A 15,224-nucleotide genomic window follows, 5' to 3' on the forward strand; every position below is an offset into this window, starting at 1 on the left:
GGCCCCTAACACTCCAGCTGTCTGTGCACCTTGGCCTAGAGGGCAGACACCACTGTGTGCTCACATGCCGACCTCTGGGCTTGGCAGACGGCTTAGTGGGTGTTTCCATCCCCCTGGGCTGCTGTTGGCGGGCAAGAGGGGAGTCTGTGTGCAACCACTGGGGAAGGGTGAGTGGGGCATGAGGTCAAGACTGGGGAGAAATGGTTTTCTAAGTTCTAGGGACTGCCCAGGAAAAGCCCACTGTATTCTCTTCCCATGGCCAGGGTGTGAAATCAGTGGTTGACTGTTTCCCTTAGGAACAAAGTTGTGCCTACTAAGAGCCAGCTTCCCACAGATCACTGCGACTGCACTGGCACAGAGACAAAGGCACCAGTGCCAGGCTGCCAGCTGGGAGCACTGATTATGGGTGATGGGAGAGAATGCTTCTGTCCCTGGCACATATGACGGGAACCCCAAAGAATAGATGTTTATGCATAAAATAACCCCCTTGTTTTCGCCTAACTGCTTCCACCTCTCATTTTGCCCCTACAATCATCATTTTAAGTAGTGTGGAGACAAAGAATTTGTTCATTTATACAGGAATAAAAAGTGTGCAGAGATTCAGATTTGGCTCGTCACAGGAAGTTATCTGTACCACTAGAGCTCTTTTCCCAAGAGCAAACTGTAGATTATTTGCTTGAAATTAATAATGGTTCATCAGCCATTCATTACACATGTAATTAGCCTGGGTAAAAACAGATGCCATTTCTATGTCCTTGACATCAATTTTTTCACTCCAAGTTATCACCCACACACATTCTTCTCTGCTTTCCCTACTCACGTCTGATAAACCCCCAAGTTCCAGATTAGGAACAGTGGTTGTATCCTTGTTGAGTCTGATTACATACAGGCTATACTTGAGTATTCCCATCCATGGAGGCCAAGGATAATTTTTTAGCTACAACTTCGGAATATGGCTGCACTCATCCTATGTTCTAAACCACCTCCTTGGGTAGAACTAAGCTAGATAATGGTACAAAAGAGGAAAGTAATGAGCCACCAGGTGGGAAGCAGGCACATTATGATGGGAACTGTAGCAGAATTTCATGCTAATGGGAGTATCAATCTTGAGCAGTCTTCCCAACTCTGCTAATGAGGGCCTGGTTGTCTACAGTATGAGGATGACAACACAGCACTTCCATGTTGACCTTAAGAAGCGAAATCTTCATCAGGGCCATGAAAGTGGGACCTTAAAGAATGGCAGGCACAGGGGACACAAATGTCTTTAGCTGTGCAGGCCCTGGTCTGTTATCTAGATAGGAGCCCTGAGAAGTGGAACTGCTCTAGAGACACGTTCATCAAGCCTAAGGGATCAAAGGCACCCAAGGGCAGCACACTTGAACGAGCAGGTGCCCTAGAGCTCAGGACAAGGGAGAAGATGGTAGTGCCACTGTCTTGTTAGTACCTTCCTAAAGGGAACTGGAGGCAGAACTCTAAGATCTAATGATGAAGCCCAATACTCCCAACCAGCACCTGGCCTGCTTGGACCACTGGGCTGACAGAGCAAGCTCTAAGGTGAGAACCTGAGGTCCACAGGGTAGAAACCTTGTTTTCTACCACATCCCCAGTGCCTAGCACCACAGCTGGCACACAGCAGGTGCTCAAGAAACGTTTGTCAAATAAAATGAACAAACACCATGAGCATGGCTAGTGGTATTGGAATAGAAAGAGCTCAGGGAAAAGCTCTCTCTCAGTAGGTAGGGGGACCCATCCTTTGGAAGAGTCTTTTATTAAAACTGGGTGACATTGATAAGGGGACAGTACAAAAAAATTTTGGTCCATGAAAAAAACATAATAATTCAGTTAATAAAAAGTTATCTTCAACAGGGACACTGTAGGAGTGCTCAGCTTCCTTCTCATGGTTCCAGCCCCAAGGACAGAGGTGGTCCAGCGTCACTGTGGGGAGAACCTTTCAAGGGAGGGGTGGGATAATGGCAGGAAGGAGAAGATGGGGAGAAAATTCTGCTGTTCCCAGTGTGGAACAGGCAGGGATATGGGGCTGGGGGATGTGCTCGCAGGAGCCTGAGGAGGGGGTGGGGAAGCAGGGGCTTTGTCAGTTCTGTGGGTTTAGAGCCCATGCTGAACGGAAATCCCCCTCTGCCCAGCTGTCTCCCACCCTGCTATGTTGTCTGCGAGCCTGGAATATGCTAACTCGGGGACAATACAACCTGGAAGAAGAATCTGAGGCTCTCCTGGAAAGATGCAAAACCATCTCAGTTCCAAGGGGCCAAGATCACAAGGTCCTGCTGCTACCTGAGGGGTCTGAAGCTTTGAGGGCAGGGGCTGGGGAGTCACGATCCTGTGAGGCAGGGAGAGGCAGAGTCACAGACCCGCTCAGAGCTCTTCTCCAGCCCCAGGCGCTTTCACTCCTCAATGCCCTAGAAGTCACCAGTGGGTGTCAACTGGGCAGACAGGGACAGGAAGACAGGGATGGCCCAGGGCTTTTACCCGTTTGATTTTAGGCCTGTTTCTCCATGAAGGGATAGGGCAGGCAGGGTGGAGTGAATGAGTCACACCTCCAAGCAACAGCAGGAAGGAACAGCCTCTGCTGGCAATGACAGTACCCCAGGTTAGATCCCTGAGGCTCTGACAGGGAAAGGCAAGATTCCGCCACCCAAATGCCCTGGGTTAGGACAGACAGGAAGGAATCCCAGAAAGAGCAGCTACAAGGAGTGTGCTGGGGGGAGCAACAGTTAAAGAACAAACTCCAATACTGATGTGGACCCCCTACGAGGGAGTAAGAGAAGCACTGAGACAGCAGGCCGATCCAGAGGGCTGCGGACTGACCTGGGGCTCAGGGCTAGAGGGCAACAAGTGAAGGGAGACTTTGCTCCAAACCTGTGGAGGGAAGGAAGGAAATTGGATTCTGTTATCAGGAGAGCCAAGATCAACTAGCTTATAGAGTGCCCCTAGGCCTGAGTCTCGGAGAAGGTACTAAGGCTCCCAACTCCTAGGTCTCTGAAGGGCAGGATCAGGGTGGCCAGTCCCGTTGAAGACCACTTGGCTTTAGGCCCAATCCAGTCAATGCACTGATTACCACTACAGGTTCTCTCTCTAATACTATCTAGAGGTCCTATGTAGACCAGGGGAGGGTAGAGGCACATGGGAACTTTGTGGGGCAAAGGGAAGCTGGGAGGTGGGAAGGGATGGGGTGGAGAAGAGGGTAATAGGTGTCTTGTGAGACAGCAACGTGAGACCCTCTTCATTCTGGTGTTGTCCTTGAACCAACGGCATCCCCTGGAAGGCCCCAAGCAAGACCAAGGCAGGTGCTATGAGGCAGGCAGCACAGGGCCCAAATAAAGAATCGGTGCAGCCAAATCAGGCTGTGGGAGAGGCCCTATGTATTTCGGATTCCCAGGGCTTGCTCTAATTCTTGCCGTCTCTGCTGCACCTAGGGAGAAAACAGTGGAGGGAGTAGAAGCTGAGACAAACCAGAAGTTGGTGCCTAATATCACAGACCCCCATCAGGGGTGCAGACCCCTGACCTTTTGTCAGTTTCCCCTGTGCACCCCAGGCGACTACCTTGGAGTAGAAGTATCGGCACACAGCCTCTTGAGCCCAGGGCTGGAAGTAGAACTCAGCTCGGCGCTCTTCCTCTGGGTTACCTACCACGTCAGTCATGGTCTGAGGGAGATGAGAGGGGAAGAGAGAGGAGAATAGACCTGTTTCCTTCCTTCCCATCTGTTATGTTATGGGTTGAACTATATCCCCCTAAAAGATGTCAAAAATCCTAACTCCCCAGCACCTGTGAATGTAACCTTATTTGGAAACAGGGTCTTTGCCAGATGATCAAGTTAAGATGAGGTCATTAGGGTGGGCCTAATCCAATATGACTGGCGTCCTTATAAAAAGGGGAAACTTGGACACAGAGACAGACATGCACAGAAGGAGACAATGTGAAGACACATGGAGAACACCATCTGCAAACCAAGGAACGCCTGAGGGCACCGCAAGCTAGGAGAGACCCCTGGCACAGAGCCTCCCTTACAGCCCTCAGAAGGAACAACCCCCGCTGACACAGCGATCTAAGACTTCTAGCTTCCAGAACCGTGACACAATAAACTGCTGTTGTTTAATCCCTCGTCTATGGTACTTTATTATGGCAGCCCTAGCAAACTACTAATACAACACCTAGAGTCACCCCCAGCTATCAACAAGTCATTGCCTGTTCGGGGATCCTTTCTGGCACCCCTCGTTCCTTGCCCCTCCGCTCAGCCTCTATAATTGTAGTCACAGTCACCACAGGAAAGGCGAGAACTGAGGGCACATTTCACACATTCTGTGCTCATTCCTACCTTGTTGCCTGAGCTTATGGTGCTCCTCTCTCTGGGAAATAGCTCAAATCCCAAATTCTCCATGAAGCCCTCCGCAGCTATTCTAGCCTCACTGATCTCCCTTCTTTGAATTATCTTATCGGTACTGAGGAATTCTGATAATGTCTTACTACTTTTTTTAAATCATATTAGCGGGGCTGGCCCGGTGGCTTAGCGGTTAAGTGCGCGTGTTCCACTACCGGCGGCCCGGGTTCGGATCCCGGGTGCGTGACGCACCGCTTCTCCAGCCATGCTGAGGCCGCATCCCACATACAGCAACCAGAAGGATGTGCAACTAGGACATACAACTATCTACTGGGGCTTTGGGGAAAAAAAAGGGGGGAGGATTGGCAATAGATGTTAGCTCAGAGCTGGTCTTCCTCAGCAAAAAGAGGAGGATTAGCATGGATGTTGGCTCAGGGCTGACCTTCCTCACAAAAAAAAAAAAAAAAAAAAAAATCATATTAGCGTAGTTTCTCCAAAGAAAGTGCATGCCGCCTTGAAAGCAGAGATCAAAGCTTCCACTCTGTATCCCCTACAATACGGTGCACAGTGACAGCACACAGTAAGTACCAGATAAACACTTGATGGGTCCACCTCCATTTCCCTACTTAATTGAAAAATGGACCCCGGAACATGCTAAAAAGAATCTGGTCCCTCACTTCCCCCTCTGGCTCTTCTACCAGATGCTACAGAGATAGAGCAAATGTGTGCCTCACTGACCTAAGTCCCTTTACACCTCTCCTGGGTTCTTTACCTTGAGGTCCCGGCACTGGGACTGAAGCCAGTCATTGATGAAACCCTGAGGGTCTCTGGCAAAGCTCAGCATGAACTCCCGCTGGGTCTTCAGCTGATTGATAGTTTCTATTGTCTCATGGATCTGAAAGGAGGAAGGAAGCTCATAACATTTTCAAACTGGGGCAACGCAAAGTTAAACAGCAGACAGTGTCTGACATTTCCATGAGCCACTCCCACCCTGCGTGCAGTGCACTGCCCAGAAATGGCACTAGTGTGCAGAGCCCCAAGGGCTCCGGCACTCAGCATTCTTTCCACAGGTAATTTGCACTGTGTCTCTACAGACCCCACGTGAGGAAAGTTTTCCTTTTAGTTTCTACAGTGTCCACTATAGAGTGAAGCTACATGGTGAATACTTAATCCACAGCACAAATGGGTCCAAAAACACTCTTAGGTAGAAAAGAAGTGGTATGGAAGGCTGTCTGTCTCAAAAGCTGTGGTCCATGGCTTTTGTTCTCTGCCCTATCTTATTCTCCCTACTCTTCACAGCAATTTCATCTATTTGTATGTCTTCCATTACCACTGACAGGGTAATGAGTCCCCAATCTGCAGACCAGAGTCCATTTTCTAAACTCCAACCAATCCAACTGCTTGACATCTCAAGGTACCTTACACTCTCCAAAACTAAATTCACTTCCTTTCGTCCAATACTTGCTTCTCCTCCTGGTCCCAATCTGAATGAATACTACTGTGCACCCAAGCTAAAAACCTGGGACATCATAAATGCCTCCTTCTCCCTCATGCCTCACCCCACCATCCCCATCCAGTGTCCAAATCCCTCAATTCTACTTTGACACCTCTCAATTCTGTCTACTCATTTCCATCCGCACTGTCAGTACCATAGGTTTAGGCCCTCGACATACATACATTACTGCATTGGCCTCCTCACTGGGCTTCCTCCCTCCAGATCTGCCCCTCTTACAACTGACTCTCCACCTTCCTGCCAGTGATCATTCTAAATCCAAGTAGCATCAGTCCCTCCAGTCTTCAGGACGAAGTATAAAACAGTTTTCCCTGCCTCAAAGCTTCCTCATGATTAGGCTCCTGCTTCTCTATCCCGTTTCCTTTCCCCAAACTTCCCATCCCTGGCACCCTGAGCTATATCTAACACGCTAAATGGCTTGTACATCTTGAACATACCAGGCTCTCTCTCATTTCTGGATCTTTACATACTCTGTTCTCTCTTTCTGGATTGTCCTCTGCCTCCCATGCTCCGAAGCACCACTATCCTTTCTTCCATTTCATTAACTCCCACTTTGTCCTTCAAGATTTAGTTGGGGCATCAACTCTTCCAGGAAAGCCTCCCTGTTCTCCTTTGTATTCCCAGAGCATTTCTGGCTTTCCTTGCTTGGACTATGTCTAATAATGTTAATGATGATAATGATAATAACAACAGGAGCAGCAGCTACCATTTGTTTTTATGTGCTAGATACAGTGTCATGTCTTTACATACATTGTCTCATTTAATCCTCATAACAACCTTATAAAAATAGGTATTATGGTCTCTATTTCACAGATGAGAAGCTGAGGCTTAAAACTATTAAAAGCTATAGGCAGAATCAGAACTTGTGTGTCTGGCTCCAGCCAGCACCAAGCAGTGCCTGGCATATACAGGGTGTCAATACATCTTGAATGAATACCAAGAATCAAAACGCTGCAATGGAGGCTGGTGGCAGCCAAACTACCCAGAGTGGAGGCTCCTACCTTGTTGTCTAGAGTAGCAATCTCCTGCTGGCTGGCAGTAGATAGCAGAAAAGAATTCATCTGGGTCTTCAAGGTATCATCCACTTCCACATCAATGTCATAACAAGCTGTCTTTTTCTGATCATTCGGGTCAACACTGGGGAGGAAACCAAAGGGGCCTGGTAAAGGACTTGTACCCCAAGATCTAATTACACAGGGTCAAAAAGATGGCCCAAGAATGAAGGAAACGGGGTTGACTGCAAAAGGGCATAAGAGGGCCAGCCCTGTGGCTTAGTGGTTAAGTGCACGCGCTCCGCTGCTGGCGGCCCGGGTTCGGATCCCGGGCGCGCACCAATGCACCGCTTCTCCGGCCATGCTGAGGCTGCGTCCCAAGTACAGCAACTAGAAGGATATGCAGCTATGACATACAACTATCTACTGGGGCTTTGTGGGGAAAAAAAAAAAAATTAAATTAAAAAAAAAAAAGGGCATAAGAAAACTTTTGGGTGTGACAGAAATGTTCTCTACCTTCCTTGTGATGGTAGCTACATGGTATACACATTTGCCAAAAGTCATCAAACTATACTTTAAATAGGTGTGATCTATTGTATATGAACCTCAATAAAGCTGATTTTTTTAAAAAGTCAATGGTAAAAATTCAAATGTTACAAGATATCCAGTGAAAAGTTAAGTTTCTCCCTCCCCAAAGGAGACCACTACTACAGTATCTTGTGTATCTTTCTCCCTGTTAAACTAAAATTGACCCTGAAAATAAATTCAAACAAAACACAAACCACACAAAATAAAGAGCGGCCTAACTTGAAGCACAGGAATACAGGACACACTAGCTTCTACTGACCCAATGTAGAGGTTGTAGGAGTTACTACAACTTCTACTGACCCAATGTATAGGTTGTAGGAGTTACTATAGCTTCTACTGACCCAGCATATAGGTTGTAAAAATTACTGTTGGCTAAGTGATGGTTCAGGGTCTAAAGAAAGGAAGGCCTTTATTGGAATTAATGTGGAGTAAGGGAGAGAAGGCAGAGAGACTATATCCAACCAGAGAGACATGCAGCTTTGAGGAGGCAGTGCCTTCCTTTACTCCATATCTGCCTACAGATGCCTTGCTCATCCATCTTCTGAACAAAAAAGTAGAGGGAGGTAATGGATGTGGAGTCTCAGATTGGAATGTCCTGCCATCCAGAGAAAAGATGGTAGCCCATCAGTGATGAGCTGATAAATGTCTAACAACTGATTTTTCCAAAAGAATCGGAAAAAAAGCCCTGATTTGTAGCATTTGCCAATTTCTATAGTTTAAATATTCCCAACATGGTTGATTTCAAGCTGCCATTACATTACTGATAAACGAGTTGGGAAGAGATGTGCAGTAATACATTACTATACAGTTATTTCCACCACACAGACACAATAGACATAACCTCAAAAACACAAATACTTGTAAGATATAAGAAAATAATTAGGAAATGATGAGTTATTGAGTATATATTACCCTCATTTTTTTTTTTTGTTGAGGGAGATCGGCCATGAACTAACATCCGTTGCCAACCTTCCTCTATTTGCTGAAGAAGACAGGCCTGAGCTAACATCTGTGCCCATCTTCCTCCACTTTATATGTGGGACACCTGCCACAGCATGACTTGATAAGAGGAATGTAGGTCCATGCCCAGGATCCGAACCTGCGAACCCTGGGCCGCCAAAGTGGAGTGCACAAACTTAACCACTACGCCACCGGGCTGGCCCCACCTCATTTTTAATATAATATATTTAATTGTAAGCTTATAATTTTAAATAACGGCTGTGTTTAACAACCTGTTTGATGGGCCGGCCCCGTGGCTTAGCGGTTAAGTGTGCGCGCTCCACTGCTGGCAGCCTGGGTTCGGATCCCGGGTGCGCACCGACGCACCGCTTCTCCGGCCATGCTGAGGCCGCGTCCTACATACAGCAACTAGAAGGATGTGCAGCTATGACATACAACTATCTACTGGGGCTTTGGGGGAAAAAATAAATAAATAAAAGTTAAAAAAAAAAAAAAAACCAGGGGCCGGCCCTGTGGCTTGGTGGTTAAGTGCGCGCGCTGCGATGCTGGTGGCCCGGGTTCGGATCCCGGGTGCGCATCGAGGCACCACTTCTCCGTTCATCCTGGGGCCGAGTCCCACATACAGCAACTAGAAGGATGTGCAGCTACGACACGCAACTATCCACTGGGGCTTTGGGGGGAAAAATAAAATAAATAAAATCTTTAAAAAAAAAAAAAAAAAAAAACCTGTTTGCAAATTCCTGAAAATCTAACAGTTGGCTTGTGCAAGCAGCTACAAGCCAGCTCCAGCACACTGCCTCCCATACGCATGTTTACCTGATGACATGGTTAATGATGATGGGCTCTGGTGGCATAAGCAAGGCGTGGAGGCGTTGGGGGATCTCCGAAAACTTCATACGCTGAGACTCAAAGATCTGAGGGAAAGAGGAGAAGCAGCTAAGAAGTCGGCATTTTGAGCACTAGTGCTCCATAGACTATAAGCAAAAGAATGGATCCTTTTCTTACCTGCTGGAGGTACTTGTCACAGATGACAAACTCCCGCTCGTGAGGGTCCTGGAGCTTATGTGTCTTAATATATTGCCACAGTGCTTGGATGATCACTGGTCGGGTCTGGGTGTGGATGCCCAGGAGCCGAGCCAGGCGAGGGTCTAATTTAAACTGGGGAGGCTACAGAGAATCAAAGAGTACAGAGATGAAATTAGTGAGCTGGGGCTACAGGCATTTTGTGGTGCAAATAAATGGCCATACATTCAAGCCATTCAACAAGCATTAATGTAGTGCTTTCTTTGGAGCAGAAAAACACTAGGAGGAACTCAGAGATGACTAAGACCCTATCCCCATATTTAGGGACCTTACAGTCTGGTGGCAAATTATCCACAACTAGACTTAAACCTTTATTTTTTATTTATTTATTTTTATTTTTGGTGAGGAAGATCAGCCCTGAGCTAACATCCGTGCCAATCCTCCTCTTTTTGCTGAGGAAGGCTGGCCCTGGGCTAACATCCGTGCCCGTCTTCCTCCATTTTATATGGGATGCCGCCACAGCATGGCCTGACAAGCAGTGCGTCGGTGCGCGCCTGGGATCTGAACCCCGAACCGCCACAGCAGAGCACGCGCACTTAACCACTACGCCACCGGGCCGGCCCCTAGACTTAAAATCTTTAAATGTCAGCCTACTGAGGGGATGCGGGTGTGAAAGCTGGACCCCCTCACATCACCACAGAATACCTGGTAATCCAGCATCAGTAGGACAGTACACCGTACATTCACGTCTCCTGGCCGCTTCACCTGGAAGCCATCCGTCTCCTGGGTAGTGGCGGTCCTGTGCCACTACAGAGAGGAAGATGTCAGGGGGTGCTCTCCCAGAGGAAGAGCTGGGGTGGGAGGGAAGAGCTTCTGTAATGACTGAATATTCAACTTTGATTACTGAGGCTATTGGAGAAGAGCAACAGCATGAGACATTTTTAAAAACTGCATATGGTTTTGGAATTACTGTGTGTGTATAAGTAGATTAACTTTTTAATTCTGACTATTCGGAGTCACATTTTTATTTATTTATTTATTTTTATTTTTTTAGTGAGGAAGATCAGCCCTGAGCTAACATCTGATGCCAATCCTCCTTTTTGCTGAGGAAGACTGGCCCTGGGCTAACATCCGTGCCCATCTTCCTCTACTTTGTATGGGACGCCACCACAGCATGGCTTGACAAGCAGTGCGTCGGTGCACGCGTGGGATCCGAACCTGTGAACTCCAGGCCTGCAAAGTGCAGCGTGCACACTTAACCACTGCGCCACCAGGCCGGCCCCTCAGGGTCACATTTAAATTAGCCTGAATTTTCAGCGTTAATTTTATCCATAAAATGGATAAGACACATGTGCACAGTAAAATAACGTAGCTATCATTTATTGAGTACTTACTGTGTGCAAGAGTATTCTAAGACATTTACTTGGATCATCTCGTTTAATTCCCACAACATCCATAAAAGATAGGCATGATTAAGCCTATCTTACAGATGAGAAAACTAATGCTTAGAAGAGGAAAGTGACATGCCTACGGTCAAACAGCCAGTAAATGGTGGAGCTGCGATTTGAGCTCTGGTGTGTCTGATTCTACAGTCCACATTCTCAGTCACTATGCTCTACTGCTATAAAGTTAAGGTAAATATATTTACAAATTTCTATTGATTCTATGACTTACTTCCCTTATTAGATGGTAAAGACCTTCCCATGTCTCTTAGTGGTTGAGGTTAAGGGGCTGCAGCTACACTGGCAAAGAAAGGAGCAGGTTAAGTTCACTTGGGGCATGGGACTGTCTCCCTCTGGCTTTGACTGTATCCCAAAGAACACTCGCTAACATGGTCTTTAGAACACTGTGTAATCAGGCATTATAATAAAGGATTTCTGATGATTTGGCATGTGAATCTAAACAGAGCACAGACCAGAAGGAAGTCCAAGATCTATAAAGGTAACCTTGGCAAGGACTAGAACCCTATTAGTTAAGCCCCTTCATGACAGCACCTGCTGCCAGAAAAAAGTATGAATGGTGTGTGGATAACTACAGCTCACCATTATTTATAAGCATGATGCAGAGATGGCCTGGCATGTATAAGAGGCCTCCATTAGAACTTCCCTTGAAAGAGGGGGCAGCAACCAGGATAGTAACATTAAAAAGGTGGAACAAGTCAGACTGTAAGAGTTCTTGGGTCCAAACAGTACCAGAACTAAACACAGCCAGTGCCACCAGGAGGTCAATGTGCAAACTGCAATGGTAGTACTGTACATCTGGGGTAACCCTTTATTTAATATACCTCCCCTCTCCCTAGACATTAAAGTTTGGCTCCCAAGTCCATCATCCTCCAGTCACAGAATCAACACCTAGAAGGCAGAACTACTCACTTCTACCAGATGGTTGTCTGGCCCATACAGGTCTTTGTCCAATTCAATCACCAAGGACTTAAAAAAGGAAGAGAACTTCCTCTTTTGTTTGGTGGCATCATATTTGGACAAGGCTGACTAGAGGAGAGAGAGGAGAAGTCATGTTAGAAAAGGCCAGAAGAAATTCCCCAAGACAAAGTCCCATAAAAAAGGAACCCAGAACAACAATAGGGAAAAACTCAAAAATGTCATCTGAGTATTTCTTAGGAAATGGCAAGGTAGGTATCTGTGGGTATTAAACAAGTCACAGTAGCAAAAGAACCCTGAAGAAGCAGCCTAGAACATGTACAGGGTCGCTGACTTACTCACTTCATTTCCCCAAGAGAAAGGAGGCAAGTTAAGCCAAATCGATGCACATAACAAAGCGAGTCTGAACAGAGAAAAGTCTGACTCTAGAGGGGAAATGAATCACAGGCAATAAGCAGCCAGAACAAAAACAGCTTTCTTTGGATGGAATGACACCACCAGCAGATGGACTGGACCTATATAGAAAAGAAGGAGGCTCTGACACTGAGCCCTGGTTCTCCTGCAAAAATGCATTCAAATTAGCTTGCCTGTGAATAGCTAAAATAGAGAGCCAGAGAGTGTAAGGGAATGAAAGGTGAGCTTCCCCAAGGAGCTTCTGGGGTGGGAAGTTTGGGGGCTATCACCTGTCTGCTCATGTTCCCCACGAAGCAACAAAGAGCCTGTCAGAGAAATCTATCCCACTTAAACTGTGAGATGTCTCCAATGAAAGTTGGGAAGATGGAGATGCCAGTGGGAATCAAGGACTCAGAGAGGAAAGCATGGCCTCAAATGCTCAGTGCAAACTCACTTGATTAAAAAAAAAAACACAAAACCTAATTGAATAATCTGCGGATACTGCTACATCCCAATGGCCAGCGGCATCAGGAGGAAGGTAAACAACAAATCAAATCCCAGGACAATAACGTTCTTGATATGATACCACAGTGAGGGCCAAGCTGTGGGAGCCAGACACAAAGAATCATTGTCTTTTAGTACAGGAACACTGTGACCTCTCCCTGCTGTTCCCAACAAGGGCTGTGAGCACCAGTAAGGCTTCCTGCCAATCAGACAACACTGCTTGTTCCCAGCAGCTCCCACCCTAGATGCCGACCACAGTGGACCTTGAACTCACATCTTCCAGGAGCCGTCCTTCTACCCGAAGCTCCCAGGAAGCCACCGTCCCTTCCCCATCCTCGGCATCTGACTTAGCCGGATTGAAAGTGTTAGAAATGAAAATTCGCAGCTTCCGTTTTTGCTGAGGAAGGCAGAAACAGGATTGATGGTGGGGCTTCAGTGGTTTGATGTTGAAGGGTCTCCCCAAACCCCAAAATTACTCCTAACAGGAGTACTGTCTACCCAGTCCCTGGGGTGGGTGGATGGAGAGTCCATCTAGAAGAGGAGTACTGGCCATTGGCCTGAGTGCAAGTGCATACACTGGGATGCCAGGTGGACAAACTCACGCAAGGTGCCAGGTTCCTAAGGTGGCAGAGCTGTTAAAGCAAAAACCCGGAGAGGGTACGTTTCTGGTGCAAGAGATATCAAAAGCCCCTCCCCCTTTGCTATCTGTTCTCATGCTTCTAATGTAACACTCAGTTCGTAGGCGGAAGGGAGAGATATAATTTAAATGCCAAGGAGAGCTGTGCTGCGCCTTTGATTTCTCATCCTGAGCCTAGTGAAGGTTCCCGAGTCCTTGCCTTTGGCTCTCTGTCTAGCCCTCTCCCGAGTTACCTTGATGGGACGTTTCAAAGCCTCCTGGATATCTAGCCGTTTCCGCATGATAGTCTGGTCCAGTTTCCTTTCAAAAGCCAAGAGATCCATATAGGCTTGGGATTCTGGTACCAGTTCACGAATCTTAGAAACAGAAAGATATCATTGGGATCTAGAGCTGACCATCTCTATTCTCAAACCCACCACACCCACAAGAAGACCTACAGCCTGGACTCACCCTTTGAGGTAGAATTTTGTCAGCCATCTTCTTTTTCTTTGCACTGTTTAGAATAAATACTGTTATCAGGTTGGGATGGAACTAGCCAGAACATGAAAACAGGCTGTCAGCACCTCCATTTATAGTAAAGTAGAGAGACTGCAAAGCTTCTCTCAAATCAAAGACATCCCCCTGCCCCCAACCAACATGAGGCATTCTCAAGAATGAGCACCCATCTGCTGACACAGCACCACTGCTTCTTGGTTCAGGTACTCCCACCACCTGTGTCCTCACAGGCCTCAGGCCTCCTCCTTCTCCTCCTCCCTTCTCCCCCCCTCTGCCCTGAGGCGTCTTACTTGTGATTTCGGTTTTGGACCGCCTGCTGCTGGACCTGCTGGATCTGCTGAGGTGCAGGTCTCTTGCGGGACTGGTCCATCCCTGACTGGGCCAGGCCAGGTCGGACTGAAGGGTTCCCCCCATAGCCGGGGGGTCCCATGGAAGGTCCCTGAGGTGTCATTCGGCTGCCTGGCAGCATACCTGGTCTCTACAGAGAGGAGAGGACCCAGAGATGTCATGGCTTCCCCTACTAACCTCACTAATAAAGGTAAAGTGGGGGATGGCTGAGTTCTTTGAATGAAACAAGGCTGGGGGTGGGGTGGAGCACAACAGGAGGGGAGCCTTCTCCCTCTTTAAAACATAACTGGAGCTTCCTCTGCTCCAGTTGTGATTCCATAGGAGAGTACAGCCCAAAAGCTAAGACATAATCAAATTATACTCAAATTCTCCCCAGTCAGTTTTTTATGTGACACACTGGACAGCTCTCCTAGTCCTACATTTACTCAGCACTGTAGCTGACCTCAATTTGCCAGCTACACCTTCCGTGTTCCTGTGGGCACTGGAGCTGCCCAAGCCCTTTTGCACTCCAGCCCTCATATGCCCACCATTTCATCCCGCGGGTTCTATACCCTGACTCCCCACGGAAACAATGCCCCTAGAAGCAGGTGGGGATGCTAAGTGCCTCCCCTCCTTTCCTCTGCACTGTCTCCCCTTACCCCCACTCAGGGCCCGAATCCCTCCCAGGGGAGGTCCTCCTACTTCTCCCCTACCCCTGTCACTCCCAGGCCCCCGCTCGGCCCCGCCCCCGGCCCGCGCGCCCCTCCTCCCGCCCCACTCACCGGATAGGCCGCTCCGGGCATCGGGGAGCGGTACAGCCCTTGACCCGGCGCTGGGCCCATTCGCACAGGAGGCCCCGGAGTCCCGCCTGGGCCCAGAGCAGCCGCCGAGCCGGCCCCTCCAGAGGCTCCGGCGCCGCCGCTCGGAGCCACAGACTGGAAACCTGCCCGGGCCGCCATCTTCCCCGGAGCCTCGGCTGCAGCTGCACAAAGAACCGGAACCGGAACTCCCCCCGCCCCCCGCGCGCCCCCCGCGCGCCCCCCGCGCGCCCGTCTGTCCGCCCGGCCGGCCGGCCGG

At 48.3% G+C, this 15,224-nt stretch overlaps 1 protein-coding gene across 5 annotated transcripts; it reads right to left on the bottom strand.

The window, feature by feature from the left end:
• Positions 1–1,749: 1,749 nt before the first annotated feature.
• On the bottom strand, positions 1,750–15,140 carry SMARCD1 (SWI/SNF related BAF chromatin remodeling complex subunit D1). 5 transcript variants are annotated; one of them, XR_015554948.1, is made up of 14 exons: positions 14,930–15,139; positions 14,111–14,298; positions 13,776–13,818; positions 13,559–13,681; positions 12,963–13,085; positions 11,786–11,902; positions 10,119–10,220; positions 9,396–9,557; positions 9,207–9,304; positions 6,852–6,987; positions 5,110–5,232; positions 3,562–3,663; positions 2,827–3,430; positions 1,750–2,338 (listed from the first exon to the last, which is right to left on the bottom strand). XR_015554948.1 is itself a non-coding variant. In XM_004429003.3 (13 exons), the coding sequence occupies exons 1-13, from the start codon at positions 15,104–15,106 to the stop codon at positions 3,377–3,379; spliced, it is 1,548 nt and encodes a 515-aa protein (XP_004429060.1). In that variant the 5' UTR covers positions 15,107–15,139; the 3' UTR covers positions 1,750–3,376. The 5 variants fall into 5 exon arrangements, 3 of the variants coding, with proteins under 3 accessions (XP_004429060.1, XP_087298549.1, XP_087298550.1); XR_015554947.1 differs by having other exon boundaries at positions 2,488–3,430; XM_004429003.3 differs by having other exon boundaries at positions 1,750–3,430.
• Between the last annotated feature and the right edge of the window lie 84 nt (positions 15,141–15,224).

Source organism: Ceratotherium simum, chromosome 17 (genome assembly GCF_057802395.1).
Source record: "Ceratotherium simum simum isolate JZ-2026a chromosome 17, ASM5780239v1, whole genome shotgun sequence".
Lineage (NCBI taxonomy): Eukaryota > Metazoa > Chordata > Mammalia > Perissodactyla > Rhinocerotidae > Ceratotherium > Ceratotherium simum.